Below are 17242 nucleotides of genomic sequence, written 5' to 3'. Positions count from 1 at the left end.
CAAGCCTAATGATTTATATTTTGCAATCGGTGAACTTACGGCAACTTATGGATTTACTGCTCCTTGACTTAGCATTTCAGGATAGGTCCATATGGGTAATCCGCTCACAACAACCCTATGGATCGATCGATACATCCCCCGGATGGTGTTTGTTTAACTTAACGGTCAAAGAAATACCGTAGAAGGCGTGGTTGGGACTGCTGGGGCTGTTGGCCCTACCCGTGCTCCTAACCTTAGGTGAGTCCCTAACAGGACTCTTGACGTCATGCTGGTGGCTGTTGCCCGTCTTTAAATCACTCTCTCCGCCTGTACCCCAGGACTTTTCGCCATCACTGTCCATCCAGTCTTGGACCATTTGTTGTTTATTTCTTATTTTGTCGGCTTTCTCATCCTTCTTTACCCTGGCATCATCAAGAGCACCATTCGCAGCAACAGCAGCAGCAGCAGCAACAACAACAGCCTGCCTCTCTGCTTTGAAGTTCTCCCTCTTTCGACTTCTACTCTTCTGGCTCTCTCTGCCATTACTGCGTTTGCTCCTCTGGCTATTTGTACTACTACTGCTTTGGCTCCTCTGGCTACTGCTGCTATCATCGCTGTGCTGTGTTGTTAAACTGTAGTATTTGGTAGATGCCGTGTCCTCGCCATCAGAGCTCCTGCTTCCTTCTTGACGGTTGCCCGTCTTTAAAACATCCTTTCTGCTTCTATCCCAGAACTTTCTCCCAAGATTTGCCACCCAGTCTGTGACCTTTCCTGCTTTACTTTTCATTCTGTGGGCTCCCCCTCCATTTTCTATCAAGGCTTTGCCTGTCTTTAAAACATCCTCTCTGCCTTTATCCCATAACTTTTTCCCATGACTTGCCACCCAGTCTTTGGCTATCTCTGCTTTATTTTTCATTCCGTGGGCTCCTCCACCATTTTCTATCCAGGCTTTGCCCGTCTTTAAAACATCCTCTCTGCCTTTATCCCATAACTTTTTCCCATGACTTGCCACCCAGTCTATGGCCATCTCTGCTTTACTTTTCATTCCGTGTGCTCCTCCACCTTTTTCTATCGAGGGTTTCAGAAGAACAGTATTCGCAGCAATAGCAGCACGCTTCACGGCTTCAATATACTCCTTCTTCCCGCCTTTACTCCTCTGGACACTCTTGTTATTACTGCTTGTACTCCTCTGGCTATTCCTGCCATTATTGCTTGTACTCCTCTGGCCATCCCATCCATTACTGCTTGTACTCCTCAGGATATCCCTTCCATTACTGCTTGTACTCCTCTGGATATCCCTGTCACTACTGCTTTTGCTCTTCTGGCTATTTCTGCTATCTTCGCTGTACTGTGTTATTAAACTGGAGCTTTTCGTAAGTGGCTCGCTCTCATCATCAGAGCCCCTGCTGCTTTCTTGACCGTTAATGGCGATCTCGTTGGTGGCCTCAGCGTTCTTGCGGTTTCGTTTAGAGTTTCTACTACTCGTGTCAGAGTTTCTACTACTCGTGTCAGAGTGTCTACTACTCGTGTCAGAGTTCTTACTGCCTCTACTGGGAGAATACCGGCGTTGGTGACCAGGTGAGCTGCCAGCGCCAACTTCTGGCTCCGATTTCTCGCGATAGGCTTCATCCACCGCAAGTGACTTTTCCGCGCAGTATTTAAAGTCGTGTTTTTTTGGAGGAAAAGGCTCAAGCTCGTCACTCCAAAGGACAGAGCATACCCAGCTGAAACATTTCAAACAACGAAGTTTAAAATGTAAATTTCAAGTATTTTCTTTTAGCTATGCCAATTTTTCGAGAGTTCTATCTAATTTAAGCACAATAAAAATTATAACCTATTTTTCAGGCCCGACTTTTTTTGGAATATCTGGTTTTTCTCAATCATTGCATTGTATCTTAATTGTTTTTCTCAATTGTAGAATAAATCAACATCGGTGGCTGTAGACGAAAAATGCGTATCTGCATTGCAATGTTTAAAATAATGATTGCATACTACGTTTAGTGTTTTTAAGAGAAAATCAAGCAAAATATGTACTTAGAATTTTCCGTGAGTATGTTAGAATTTGAGAAAAAAATTCAAAGAACATTTTGAGAAACACTGTTGGTTAACTCTCTTTTATAAAAGTAAAACGTTAGCGAAAATTTACAACGTTGCAATTGGAGAGACGCTGTTTTCGGCCATAACTGTCGAATGGAAGAAGGTAGAAGAACTAGGTTTATTTTATTGTATAAAATAGGTATGAGTTTATATCTTACTCGTCACGGCATGATTATATAGAAAGGAGGAAATGGACACGAGTATCACTCAGCTAAGATATACTACTCGCTTCAGAGCTTTAGATGAAATTACTGAAACGGCTAAAATAGCACAATTCGTCTTTTTTGTGTGAATAAGAAACATGTGAGAAAGCTAGAAGTGCACAAAAATTGACGTTTTTTCTGGCCAAACAACGGTAAGGAGCATTATTTCGTCAAAGAGCCAATAAGAGCAATAGTTCTAAGCAGAATGGCGCCTTTTGCTGCCAATTTCTATAACCTTAAAATTCGTCGGTGTAAATCTAAAACGCAACCACTAAAGCGTGCAAAATATATCTCACTTACAGCTGTCTTTCTTAACACTAGCCTAACATGAAAATGAATTTGAGTCGATAGTTGAAATAAAATTCGACGATTTTTAATCATCCAAATGATTCCGTCGAGTCTCCCGGACGATTGGTGGCAATTTGACAAAACGGAGGCTCCTTTCAATGCAATTTTCAGGTCAGACGCTATACTGTGCTATTTAGCCCATTTTCTCTAAACTCTATTTTTGCAATTACGGCTCTCTTCGCTATTGTCGTTCGATCAGTTTCTCCAAATTGCTGCACGCGGAGAAGTTTTCCTCTCCGAAAAACGAAAAAATCGTCGCACGCGGCTAGCGCTGATTGCACTGATCAGTGGCGTGGCGTGAATTACGATTCATCGATTGTTATGCCATTTCAACATATGGAAAAGGATCGATAAATAGGGTGTTGGCAGCGAGCACCTTAATAATCGATTCTTTACCATAGGTTTAAACGGCATAACAATCGATAATCGCAAAGCACGCCTCGCCACTGGCACTGATCTTATGAAATCCGCCGTGCAGCTTGAGGGGCCGCTGTCCGAACGCGCCTTGTCGAGACAGCCCAACCCGAATACAGTGGACTCTCGATAATTCGAACCTCGATAATTCGAAAACCTCGTTAATTCGAAGGAAAGTCCGTTTCCCTTGAAAATCTCTCGATACTTCGAAAGAAATCAATGTATTTTTCTCCCCTCGTTATTTTGAAATTTTTAAGCTGGCGCGGCCCTCTATAATTCGAAAATGCAACGTAAATTCTCTCTGTAATTCGAATTTTGGGAAGTAAATATGGTCCCCCCTCCATAATTCGAAATAAGACGGTACATTCCCTCTACAATTCGAAGTCAACTGTTTATGTACCTGGGTGTCTGAAAGAGCTGATAGGATTGTCAAAATGTAAACATGTAATTAATAATTTTAAAATTAAATATAAATAATTAATACTTAATAATAACTTAGTGTAATTTTTACCTCCGTAAAGAAATAAACTGATATTTTTGGTTCCTTTTGACGTAAATCCGTCCATTTGCCTCTCTACATTCGAACCTCTCTAATTCGAAATTTCTCAGCATGAATCTCTTTAATTCAAACTCTCTTTATTTCGAAACCTCGCTAATTCGAAGAAAAAGCCGATTCCCTTCAATTTCGAATTATCGAGAGTCCACTGTAACGAGTATCGTATATAAACTGATGGAAAAACATTTACCCTTTTTCTTTGTAAATAAGTCGACACATGGGCTGAAACGCGCCGTCGCAAGCGGTTCTCTCCTCATCGGGGAGTTTGGTAAATAGGAGGAGCGTCTCATTGCAAGCTTGGTTGGCGACCGACTTCGCAGCAAACCATTCCCTCTTTTGTGGCAGCGATCGCAAGTACTTCCGGGGCTTTGCGAATCCGTGCAGAACATGAACCTTCTTGAATTCTCTGCTGAGGTGATTCAGCTTTTTGCATTTGTCGTTGAGCACCAAATCCAACATTTTCCGTCGGTTTGCCACAAACTCAGGAGTGTTCTGAAAAATGGATAACGTCTGACGTTCGGAAATGTTCGTTTTAAATGTGCAGACCTATCGAATCGCGTCGTGCGGAAACTGCCAATGTCCATTTTTCCAGCTTCGAACCAATCGATCTTAATCGTGCGGGTGCGTTCATGGAGGTCGTTTGAGGACTCGTTTCTGGATTATAGCAGCCTTAAAGCGAGTTTCTACGTACACTGGAAAAAAAAGCACATTGGATCTAGAGTCCAGACTCTTGAAAACATTGACAAGAAAAAGGACTCTTGATTCAATCAGATTTAAGCTTAAATCAAAAGGAAATTCGCTCAAATTAAGAGGCTTGGTTCTTGGTTTAAGCTTAAATCTGATTGAGTCAAGAGTATTTTTTCTTGTCGATGTTTTTAAGAGTCTGGACTCTAGATCCAATGTGGTTTTTTTTCCAGTGTAACTTATATGATTGTGCGTAACGCAAATGAATAAAAAAACACTAAGAAGTGGCCTGAACTGTGTGTAACAAGGTAGAGAAATGGTGCTGGGTCCACACCATTTCGCGGGGAAAACAAAGCCAAGAAGTTCCAAATATTAAAATTAGAGTCAAAATTAAATTGCTGAACTCTAATGCGCCCCTGTACGAAACTGAGGGGGAAGAGTGTTCAGCTCAGGCAGTTTGCATTGGAATATTAAGTTGAGATCAGAAGTTTTCGCACGACACGATCCAAATGTCAAATCAGGGGTTTTGTCAACTTTCTATCAACATATTTAAAAACGTTGACGACTTATCAAAGTCTGCATTCTTTTTAAGAAGATTTATCGGTGTTTAGACATCTCAGGACATCAAGAGGAGACTATGATCAAATTACCAATTTTTCTTAAATTTGACGATGTAATTATTCACATCGCAGTTTCTACCATCAAAATTTGAAATATTCTGCAGTTCATGAAGCATCAAACAATTTTGCGATGGATGTTTATTCAGTGTCATTAAAACACCGAAAACATCGTGAGTTGATCGAATATTTTTTGATGAGATTTTATCTGCATATTTGAAACTCTCACTCGTTAAAAATCTGGGAAAATCTCCGATCTGAGAAATTACGAACATTATCAAGCTGCACTTACTGGATTAGAAGGAGAAACATCCGGAATAACAAGAAAGAGAATCTGGCAAGAGACGAGAAGCCTAATTAGGCTTTTGCACATCACGAAATCGTAAGAGACAGAATTTTTGAAACAGCAAAGTGCTCACTACACGAGCAAAGCATTTTTAGTTGCGTCTCGGTGCTGCTACAAGGCGGACTGACGCAGTACAAGCGTACTGAGAAATGACAGGAAAATGTTTTCAGCTAGAGCAAAAAATGGATGTGTCACGCATCTAACACCAGAATTTTTCCAGCTTCATGCATATTATTTATCGCTGGATCATCAACCTAAATTCGAGTTGTGGCTGGTTTGCTTAGTGAAAATACATTTCAGCTCCAACTTAGATTAATTAAAAATCGCAAAATCATTTTTTCATGTTACCACTGCCTGAATTACTGCATGCCTCCGAAATTCTGGAGGTTGAACTACGAACGACGAATCGAAAAAATAATGGTGATGTACTGTGTCAGCTCGTTCGTGAGAGAATGAAGAGGGAAGAGAGGAGATGAAAACAATTTCTGACGAGACAGCAACCATAGTATGGCCTCAAACACTGTTTGTCAATGGCGTATCACTCTATCAAGTTGAGGTGGGAATTTTTCTTAATGTTTGTGCAGTTTGGCGATGTCGCAGTATTCTTTATATGCAGTACCCGAATCCACGAATATTGCATCTCAGAAATAATTCGAAAGATTTCCCCTAGAATAACGAGGAAAATTCGGTAGTGTCTGAATGATATCGGAAGCACAATAGATAATACCATACCGAGGAAAAAGGAAAAACGTCGTGTGACCATTCAGACGTTGGTCAATTTCTTCTTTTTAAACGCGAGATTTTCTTGATAAAATAGAACATGTTCAGCGATTTGCATCATCACGATGGCAGTTACGCACTTTTTGATTTTAGGCATCAATTTTGCTTTTTTATCAGGGTGTCTATTTGAGCAATAACAGGAAAAAACGGATTGTATCAGGAAGTTTTATGGTATCAGGAAAAAACAGGAAAATCGTCATGAATCAGGCAGGAAATTCTAGCATTTTCCACGTAAGCGTAGTTAAGCACATGCAACAGTGAAACATTCGATGAAGTTCGTTCAGCTCATCTGTTGCGGTTCGTCAAGTGAAACTAGTGTCAGTTAATTCGAGCAAAAAATCAGAAAATGCGTTTTAGAATATCAGGAAAATCCAAAATAAAATTTTAGTAGACGCCCTATTGACAAACCAGTCTGAAAGTTTTCCCGACTTTTCAATTCTCGTGTTCCATAGGTCTCTTCAACATTGAGCTCACACCGCGTGGTGCGCACTGCCGTACCAAAGAAAAACGCCGTATGCGCCATCATGAGTTTCCAAATTTCCTTCGACAAATCACGAATTTTCTGTGCGAATATTTCTCTTCAGATTTTTCAGAAGATCTCCTTCGTAATTTGATCTTTAAAATCTGAACATTTCGAGGAAAAATATTCATAACTTTCCTCAAAAATGAATATTTTCTGCCAGGAAATTGGGCAGTATTCGAGTGCTCATACGGTGTTTTTACTCAGCACGGCAGCAGTGGCGTGGCGTGAATTGCGATGTATCGATTGTTCTGCCATTTAAACCTATGGTAAAGAATCGATTGATAAGGTGTTCGCTGCGAACACCCTGTTTATCGATCCTTTTCCATAGGTTTAAATGGCATAACAATCGATACATCGCAAAGCACGCCACGCCACTGCCCGGCAGCGCTGACTTGATCCACTGTGCGGCGTGTGGAAGAAGACCCGTCGAACAGTTGAACTTTTCGCGTATCAAGTTGAAAGCTTTGATGGTGCGACCGACCGAGATCCGTGGCGTTCCGCCTCGTTTTCTTGGACTGATAAGGGGATATTAATGATTCGCAGGTCCCGGAGGTGCTCCTCGCTCGCGTCCAGGAAGTTTTTCGCTCTGATACAACGCAGTAGCATTGAATCGTCGGTTAGTACGAACGGAAGCGAGGGGTTGTCGTTTTTCCCGTGTCTGCGAGGCGACAACCCCATCCTGTCAAAATCCCAGATTCTGTGCGGAAAATGCATACAGCCATCGGTAACTAGTGGCGGATACCGACAGGTGATTCCGAGGCTAAAAAGAAATCATAATTCAATCAAGACGAACGAGAACTACAAGAAACTTCTTAAGAAACCGTATCACGTATAAATTGTACCATAAATGTAAATAGTATATAACTCTATAAAGGGAACAAAATTCTAAAGGGGGGAAATAACTCTAAAATTGTAAATTAATCATATAAGTAGGTTTCTTTTAAAATGTATTGACAGGCCTTCGAGCTATGGCCTGTCTCCATAGCTTCAACCTTGTAAATAACTCAATAAATACTGATTTCTATAAAAAAAAAAAAAAAAAAAAAAAAAAAAAAAAACTAGTGGCGGATCCGGGGGGGGGGGCGTCCCTTTGAGCCAAAAAAAGGGAGAAAAAGAAGAGAAAAAGGAGGAAAGGAGGGTAAAAAGGGAGAGGAAAAAATGTGCTCCTAAAAATTTACTGAAATGTTAACAAGACGAAACCTCAGAGCTTTTAACCAAGTTTACTAAACCAAAGGTTACTCAATACCGCAGAAATAAGCCATGTACCAAAATAAAATTTCTTTAAAAGAGGTATTATTCGTCAGTTTTCAACTTTCAAATAATGCGCAAATTAGATGCTAATTCAGTTCATAATTTACTACAACTGAAAGATCGACATGCTCAGGCTAAGCATTACCTGTTACAATTGTAACGAAGTCCTTCACTGGAAAAAAAACACATTGGATCTAGAGTTCTGACTCTTAAAAACATCGACAAGAAAAAGTACTCTTGATTCAATCAGAGTCTAGCTTAAATCAAGAATCAAGCCTCTTAATTTAAGCGGATTTTGTTTTGATTCAAGCAAAAATCCGATTGAATCGAGAGTATTGTTTCTTGTCAATGTTTTCAAGAGTCTGGACTCTAGATCCAATGTGTTTTTTTTTTTTTCAGTGTTAAGAAATAACAGGGAACGGCTCCTTCTCTCTGATTCATCAAATAATCCTCATAACGTTTAGTTGCTCTACCAGTTTCGTGGCGTGCTTTGCATTTTATCGATCGATAAACCATGCAAACCCATGAAAAAGATCGATTATCAGGGCGTCCGCGACGAGCACCATAATAATCGATTCTTTACCGTACCCTCAAATGGGATAATATCGATAGTCGATTATCATGCTCGCGACTGTGCTCTTCCCACAGGTTTGTTACTTATGACACGACTGTAAGTGATGAGTGGCAGGCGGCTCATTTTCACCGGGAAGTGCACGTGATTCAAGCCGGCACGAAGCGATCGGCAAACGAGGCTATTCAAGGGAGTTGTGCGACAAACATGGGTCCAACGAAAGCACGCTCGCACGCACGTCCGGGGACCGTTGAACGAGGAAAACTCCTCCGCGGCCGTTAAAAAGGCCACTATTCGTTTCCGCCCAGCTCTGCGCATCGTCGAAGCGACCCAACTTCAATTGCGCGGCGCAGCCGACGTCGGCGGGAAAAGAGGAAAGAAAAGCGGAATGAAACCGGCGGAATGCCTTATCTTGCACGCGGCGCGGCCCGCGAGTTGCCGCGCCGAGACGCCACCGGCGCCACGCTCTCCAGCGTCGCCACATCGAGAGGAGATGCGTCGCGGCGCGTCGCGTCGTGGGAGTTATCCGGTCGTTGGATGATTGACAGGAGGAATGGAGGTGGAAAGGGAGGAGGAAGAAGAAGGAGGAACTAGAATGATTAAAAAGCTGAACAAGAAGACAGGGAAATATAAGAAAAATTGGTAGAAGAAGAAGGCAAATAAGAGAAAGAAGAAGAAGAAGAAACTTGAAGGCTAAGGAACTAAATAAGGAGAGGGGGAAAGATGAGGAAAAGGAGAAAAATAGGTAAAAGAAGGAGAGGGGGAAAGAGAAGGAAGAGAAGAAGACACATAATGAAAAGAGGAAGAAGAAGATGATGAGAGGAGGAGGTCGGAGAAGTAAAGATGAAGCATGTACGAATTATATTCTTTTGTCTCTTTATTTATTCCTTCGTGTATTCTTCTTCTTCTGTACTTCCCTTTCTTTTCTTACTCCTCTTTTTCCTTTTTTTATTTATCCTCCTCGTCTTCTGCGCCTTTCCTCTCTTTTTCCTCTTTTTCCTCCTATTCTTTCTCGCCGCAGATTCGGAAGGAAAAGTTAAATTATCACTAATTTACAGGCCGAATCGGGTTTTTGTTGATCTACACCTACGTCGTCAGTCAAATGAGGAGTCAAATTGTATCAACTCATCGATGGAAACGTATCTTAATTCGTAGATATTAACCCTGGTGAAAGATGCCCCTCCATTGCGTCGATTAACTCGACGCTCTTAGGTTCATTCTTAGGATACAACTATTTGAACGTAACTGGAGTGAAATTGCATACATGATTAATCGAAAGCGCATTTAAGTGCGCACAAGTCAGCTCCTGCTTAAATAATGTCTGCCTGAGGTTCATCTTGAAGATACAACTACTTTAACGTGGTGGAAGTGAAATTGCATATTCGGAAAAGTGAAGGCTTATCTGCGTGCGTGCTAATCACCTTCCGGCCCACGAATTCCCGTAGGCTATTCCGTGTTTGAAGTGATCTCAGGTTCATTCTAAAGATAACTACTTTAAGGTGAATCCAGGGTTCGATTAGGGATAATTCAAGATAAGAGATAGCGCCACCAGTCACCGCTCAGAATTTCACTTTCCTTCAACGATTACTGAAATAATCTTGTTCAAATTACAAAAAGCAGATCCACAAGATGTAGATTATTTTTTGCTCGATTTTTTGAGCCAAAAATATTGGCAATTAGAATTACAAGCGCAGAGAAAGTACGGCTGAAACTTTCAGCTCAGCCGCGGCGGCGGAGCGCACAACCGAACCCCTCATGTTCTGTCTCTCTCTCTCCCATTGCCGCAATGGGAATTATTTTCCGCCGTAGTTACGACTTTATTTTTGGGAATTTTGGGAAGATTTTTTTACTGAGTGTTCCTCTAGTATGTTGCTATATCCCCTGGATCCCCAATCTTGAATAAGTATTACAGTTTTTATTATTTAAGCAAATATATACGGCTATTCTAAGCAGCGCGACGTGGTGGTCAAATCGCGAAGTTCCAAGCCTGAATTCACCTTAAAGTAGCGGAAGTGAAATTGCATTCGACGGTGAAACCACCAAACCACGTATCTGGATTTGCCATGTTGTAGACTTCCTGTCATACTTTATTTTTTAAATTGAAAACTACTAAATGCAAGTTCTCGAAAACTTCTGTGATTTTTCACCCTTGTGATTCTTCCCTGCACAAAGTAAACTCAATGAAAATTTCGAGGAATGGTTTTTATTCGTTCTCTTTTAAAAAAAATAAAATGAAAGGAGAGATTTTTGAACTCCGAAACGAGATACGTGGTCTGGTAGTTTCAGCATCCATATACATTTCAATGAAGGAGAACAGTTGAGAGTCATATTAAGCCACTCGGAAAAGAAGAGGAACAGACTTTCGGGCGGGGCTAAGAGGGTTTTAGTGAGCTCGTGAAAAGATTTTCGGCAAAACATGTCTCTTTCTTTTGTGTGTAGCAAAATTTTGCGTAATTCCTCAGCTCATACTACAATCCTGAATCTGGGCCTAGTTTTCCCGCTACACCTAGTAATATTTGCCAACGCTGTAACGCGCATTTTGCTAGCTCCATCTCGTTTCAAGTGCATAACTTTGAGAATGCTTTCATCGCGTAAATGAAATAAGATCCTAGATTCCGCGTTGAGTGTGTTCTATCTCAGATGTGTTTTTCTTTCGAGGAATATAGTCACTCGTGGTACCCCGAGAAGGAAAAAATATCCCGTCCCCTCGATATGCCTTAAAATGAAAAAAACGACCAATTTGTGTCCAGAGAATCCCAACATTCACTTTTGTTTCGCTGCAAACATAATTTCCGCCAGATCTCACTCTCCTTCGCTTTGAAATGGAGATAAGTTTTTTCTTTGGGTTTACAGGTGATGTTTTTGTAATTTTTGCTCGAGCTCAAGCAGCCGAAATGGAAAGTTATTGTTCAAGCTCGGAAATATAAGTTTTTTTCTATGGTGATGATAGTCAATTTTAGAAACTTTTTTAAGACTTTCTGAAGCTGGTTGTCTGGAATCCCGGAAAACCGAGAACATGAGGAAACCATCAGGAATTCTTCTTTCGGCACTTCCCGAAAAAATGTCATGGAATCTGCGAAAAAAACATGTGTCCCTCATGGGATTTCTTGTGGAATGACCAAGTGTTCTCTTTCGGAATTCGAACCGCATTTGGACTGCATTTTGCAATTTGGAACTATGAACTGTGGCTCCTCTGGAAAAACACTTTCTTGCATAGGAAAACAAATGGCACATACGTTGTTTTTAAACCGGGCTAGAATTTATGGTTCCAAATTGCAAAATGTAGTTCATTTCATATTCCTGGAAATTTTGCCCCGGAAAATTGCTGATAATCTGAGAATTTGTCATCGAAATCTTGGAAAATATCAAAATCCGTGAATTTTTGTTTTATTTTTGTTTTATTAAGTGCGAGACCACCCTGTATAACAGTCTAACTTGCTATTGAAACTCGGTTTCTCAAAAACACTCCGATAACTGCTCTCGAGCAAAAGGAATCCACTTTGTCCGTGTAGTCGAAGGGTCAGTTTTCTTGTAAAAATCGGCAACTCTGTACTGGGATGAGGCACATGCGTTGGGAGCGGGGACAAATCAATGGGATGAGCGAGTGTGACTCGCGGGTTGGAGGGCGCGGATATACAATACTGTTATGGATGCGGTCGTTTCCAAGTCAAGTTCACGATCATGTTCGGTGGTTGCATTACGCTGATGAGAGCCGTCTAACGTTTCACTATCGTCGGCTCACGCTTTAACTTCATTGGCGGTCGTATTTTCTAGCGTGAGCCCGCTTTTGCGCGTCGCTTGATATTTATTTGCGCAGTTTTCACATCATATCTTACAGTCCACAATGCTTATTTGCATGCTACTGTATGGCGTTGCCACGGATTTGCTCTCTTACAGGATTTAAAATTCCAGGGGCGCACGCGGAGGATAATAAATTCTTATCATACGGGAAATGGAGATGTTGCATGTGTGAGGGATTTGCGATTTGACCATTGATTCTTATGTAAAAGTTCGCGAGAAACACGATGGTGCTACTGGTTTTCTCTGAAATCATCTCCCAAGCTCAAAAGAAGCTCTTAAGTTGAGGCCAAAATGGAGGGGATATCATCCCACGCTATCCATGGGAGTCCACCTCTACATCAAGACAAACTCTCCATGCAAAGATAGGGAGCAAATATATTAGCAATGATGCCGTGTTTTCAGTTATAGAGTCCCCAAATAAAGTGGCTGCCCTGTTAATGTATTTGCTCCCTATCTTTGCATGGAGAGTTTGATTTGATGTAGAGGTGGACTCTCGGGGTAGGGTGGGATATCCCCTCCATTTTGGCCTCACTTTGAGAGCCTTTTTTGAGCTTGGGAGTTGATTTCAGAGGAAAATAGTGGCACCATCTTGTTTCTCGCGAACTTTTACATAAGAATCATCAGTCAAATCGTAAGTTCCTTACTCATGCAACATCTCTATTCCAGGGGTGCACGCGGAGAAAAATAAATTTTTATCATACGGGAAATTGTCTTCGTCACAACGCCGTTTCCCTCACGAAAGAACGTAATTATATTTCAATGTTGCCAAATACCTTCTCGTAAATTGCATTTTTCCAAAGAGAATCTTGGGCTCTTCCAACTGAAAAATTTCCCGATTTTTCTTCTCATGCAAAAATTTGAACAAAAATTTCACGGGTGTATTCTTGTAGAAAATTGAATTACTTGTTCAATTTTGTAACCTTGAAATAGAGTTACGCTCCTTTGTCCGGGAAGCGACGACAAGAGAGTAAAATGTCATTATCTCAACAATAATTTTTCCTTGTTATGATAACCATTTTTTAGAGTGATTAGGAAAATACATTTTCAGTACTCTCTTCCTCGTCGGACCAAAAAGTAGACAAGAAAAATTATTGTTGAGGTAATGAAATTTCATAATGTGTTATGTCACTCCACTCTTTCGCGGCAAGAACGATTTTCCTTTTTCGATAATGATTTATTTTTCTTTGTGTAAAAAGCTTATCGATGCAAGAACACGGTTGCCGGCATGGCGCGGCGGTGAACTAGAAACCATGGTATAATACCACAAAGTAGGGCTGAATTTTGTTGTATGTGCTTTGTTTATACCTTTTTATGTCAACCAATCTGGGAAATAATGCTGCAAAACGGCAGACGAAAAATAGGACAAACTCAAAGGTTTTTTTTGTTATTGTTTGTTCACCACCAACCCAGTTAAATGAACTGAACTTCAATCGATGCGACCCACTTATATGTTTCCACTTCAGGGAGCAAACTTTTAATCACTGAAACTTATGGTTGGTCCATACCACGGATCACTTTGATGAACTCACTTAAGCGGAAAATTAATTGAAATTGAAACTTTGGGTTCTTATGAAGTGCAGTTCAGTTTATCTAGAAGTCAAGTTCTCCTCTCCGCATTTTTTCTTCATCCGCCGTTATGCACTTCAAAACTTGCGCTTGTAGACTAGCGCGGACTTTTCTGTTCAATCGGTCGGACACCTTTTATACGAGAATCAGCTCAACTGCGTTACGCCGCGTCGGGAAAATTGCCTCGTCTGCAGAATGGCCAATTTTTTAGCTCAGTCCACGAACTGGGCGGCCATGCAGCTCGCGGAATGGTCCATCTAAAGGATGAAAATTATACGCCAACGGGTCGATCTTTAACTTTATTTGCAATCCATATACGCTAATCGAGAAACGTCTCGCCCGCATCCCGGCGAATATTTCTCGAGATTCTTAATGTAACTTAGAAGTATCAAGATGAAAATCAATAAAAATTCTCAGGCTACGTGAGCCATAATTAATTTTTTTAAATTTATATTAGGAGTATTCGATAAAGATGTTAGAGTTTTTTTGTTTTTTTTTTCCAAACCTAATATCCAAGTAAACCAAAATAATCGATAGAAGTTTGTTCTATCGAGAGAGAGATAAATGGAACTAACAGAAAACTGTTCATTCTCAGTGAAAATATCCACCAAATTTTGTTCAGAAATTATCTTAAGTTAAAAATCAGAAAATTCACGAAAGCCTAAAATTCGTCGACTAAGTAGAAGGTGGTACTTTTTTTTGTAGTAAAATGACCGGAATGGCATTAATGTGCCAACATAAGTACTCTTTTATTCAGATGCTTTAGCTGACGACCATATTCGTGCCTTTCTGAAGAGGTGAAAAAAGCGAAAGCGCCTTCAATTTTGATCATGCGACACGCACATCCGCAGGACACGAATAATTGCATCAAGGCGCTACACGCTACTGTCAACTCGGTCCAATCTGTGTAAAGCGGAAGCGCCTCCAATTTTTCACTTTCAAGTTACTGAAAATAAAGGCAAAATAAAAAATAAATGAATAAAAAACGTTAATTTGTATGAAGAACCTTTGAGAAAAATAAATGAGAAAAATGAGGAGAATCCTATTTCCTTTATTATACCAATCTTATTATGCTAATTAGGTCGTTGTAATTAAACAGTTTTATCAGCACTAGGACGGTGCAATGTGCTGTGCACGAGCATGCAGCACCAGAATTCCGTCAACTAAACAAAAATTCAAACCGAAGATAATCGTTTCACGGTCATGAGCTGACCTGCATCGGCGAAACAGTGTTCACAACACTTTATCCACCCTCGTTCGGAGTTTATCATTTGTTTATGCAGAAAATGTTACTATCGTCGACAGTTCTCTGGGAAATGGTCTTGCAAAACTCGCTGCGTTAACAATTCCGCTCCTCGTGCCCTTTTCAAAAAATTGACACGCGCCGGAAACGGACGAATGGATTCAAAGGCTATCTACTTTTTAAAGGCTACAGCACGGAAATTTGTTGTGTATAGTTGATCTGTTCCCTTTCCAATGCTTGAATAAAAAGTAACTCCTCTGATGGCACAATTCGGTGTCAGCCCTCCATTTCAACTGACGAATCTATATTTGGATTGCATTTTGCAATGAGGCACTATACAATTTCTGGCTCATCGATCAAAACATTTATGTGCATGTAGGAAAACTAATAGTACATACGTGGTTTCTAAACTGAGCCAGAAGTTGTAGTTCCTAATTGCTAAATGAAGTCCATATCGATGATTAAACTACCGTATAAGCAACACGTATCTCGGTTTGAAATTTTTCAGACTTCCCGTGATCCTTTATTCGGAACGGAAAAAGAATTAACGTCATTTATCGAAAACTTCTCTGATTTTTATTCTTTGTGCAAATAATATTCTGTAAAATGATCAGGGAACAGCTTTGGTTTATTCTTTGTCGATAAAATGGACCACGTTAAGCAGAAAGGAACCATGTCACATCAGCTTTTGCGAAAGGGAACTTGAACTTTTTACATGAAAACGGCTGAGCGAATTTTTGGTCAAATTGCTGTGAATTTTCTGCATAGCAAGAACATAGTTCTGCAAACAACTTCCTTAAAGTTTTCGAAGGAATCCGCCTAACCGTTCTCTTGTAAAAAATTAAATTGCCCATTTAAATCTGGCAATAAGTGATGTGGCTTGGTCCCTTTCTGCTTAAAGCGGTCCAAATATAAAGGAGTACGTGATTTTGAAACATCGAAAACGAGATATTCGTCCCTGCAGTTTCACCGCCGATTTGTCTATTCAAGTAGAGCCCTTGCGTCAGTGATCCATCACCGGACAGAAGTTTATTAATCATTCTTTTTCTCCCCTAAATATGATGTGATCCTACCCACTATTATTTGTACGTTGCGACACATGATGAAATTATAAACATCAATGAGGAATAAATGACGCCAAACTGGAGGAGGTCTGCTACAGCGCGGCATCAAAACTAAAACACCATTTCAATATTTTTTTTTGTACATGTTTCAAGAACCGTCGCCGCGTCATATTTATCACGAATAATTGAGAATTTTTAGTCTGGACCATTGCACGCATTCGTCGCGTGGAGTTAGAGTACACGGTTTTGTGTTAGATTCGGTGTTTTTCACCAGTCTAGTCGTGGTGATAATGATGATTATTGGGAGTTGTCGGGAGCAGTGATGTCGGACCGCGGGAAATTTCAAAGAAGTTTTTCATGTCGGATTCGACATTTTGTAAGTCTGTTGTCGTAGCATCGAAGATGAGCACATCAATAATCTCACTCATCTTCGTGAAAATGATTAGTCTCACGGCACTATTAACAATTTTCTCGGAAAAATAATTTTGGCAGTTTGCGGTGATGGTTGACCATCACTCATGGCTATCAACCCACCTTAACTTCAAAGCTGGTGAAAAATATGATTTATAATTTCGACGTATGAGTCACGAGTTATCTTTAGAAGTGCTTAAGTTTGCATGTCGAGAAGTTTTCTTCTTCAACGAAGTTTGTTTCGAGTGGTGAAGAGCAGTGGTTGTTAGTTCACGACTCTAAAGCTACCCTCTCGCTCCAAAGTCGTTGACTTTTTAAGGAAGAAAAAAGAGAAAAGAAAGACAGCTTTTTTTCGAGGTTTGAATTTGATTGAGACTTACGATTAGTCTGAGGTATATTTGAGCTGATGCTAGATCTTGTCGACCATCACGAGGTCGAAGCACTTCGTTTAACTTCATAAAACAACATGGAGTTACGCATACTTCCTTGCACCCCCTAACTCGAAGTTTTTCGTTTCTATCAGCTTTTGATTTTCTCACGCGAAAACCAATGTTATCTTGTCTAACAGAAGTTTTAGTTTTCTACGTATATGTAGGGTTCTTTCAGAGAAAATTTCAGAATGAAAATTTCATAGAGCGAAAGGATTATACAGGCTGTCTACTGTCAGTATAACCCGGGTATTATAAGGAAATTTGTTGTCATCAGGAGAAATCAGGAAAGTATAGCTGGAAAATCGCTTACGGATCAGGAAATTCCGATTGCGTTGGCATTTCTCAACCATTCTCTTA

The 17242-nt window shown here is 40.4% G+C and overlaps 2 protein-coding genes across 2 annotated transcripts in view; one reads left to right on the top strand and one right to left on the bottom strand.

The window, feature by feature from the left end:
* The window catches only part of LOC109030564 (insulin receptor), a 380809-nt gene that overhangs the window by 112303 nt on the left and 251264 nt on the right, over positions 1-17242 (top strand). The gene's annotated exons all lie outside the window — the stretch shown is intronic.
* LOC109030565 (uncharacterized) lies at positions 110-5516 on the bottom strand. The gene is made up of 3 exons (XM_019041590.2): positions 5191-5516; positions 3788-4089; positions 110-1703 (listed from the first exon to the last, which is right to left on the bottom strand). Exons 1-3 carry the CDS (start codon positions 5269-5271, stop codon positions 116-118), a joined length of 1971 nt encoding a protein of 656 aa, XP_018897135.2. The 5' UTR covers positions 5272-5516; the 3' UTR covers positions 110-115.

Source organism: Bemisia tabaci, chromosome 3 (genome assembly GCF_918797505.1).
Source record: "Bemisia tabaci chromosome 3, PGI_BMITA_v3".
In the NCBI taxonomy this organism is placed as follows: domain Eukaryota; kingdom Metazoa; phylum Arthropoda; class Insecta; order Hemiptera; family Aleyrodidae; genus Bemisia; species Bemisia tabaci.
Note: the sequence above shows the minus strand (reverse complement) of the source record. Positions and strands in the feature narration are given on the sequence as shown.

Coding starts and splice junctions, on each gene's coding strand:
- LOC109030565 (XM_019041590.2), bottom strand. CDS start 5,271: ATGTGCAAAAGCCTAATTAGGCTTCTCGTCTCTTGCCAGATTCTCTTT. Junction 4,090..5,190: donor ATGTTTCTCCTTCTAATCCA/GTAAGTGCAGCT, acceptor TCCATTTTTCAG/AACACTCCTGAGTTTGTGGC. Junction 1,704..3,787: donor CTTATTTACAAAGAAAAAGG/GTAAATGTTTTT, acceptor GAAATGTTTCAG/CTGGGTATGCTCTGTCCTTT.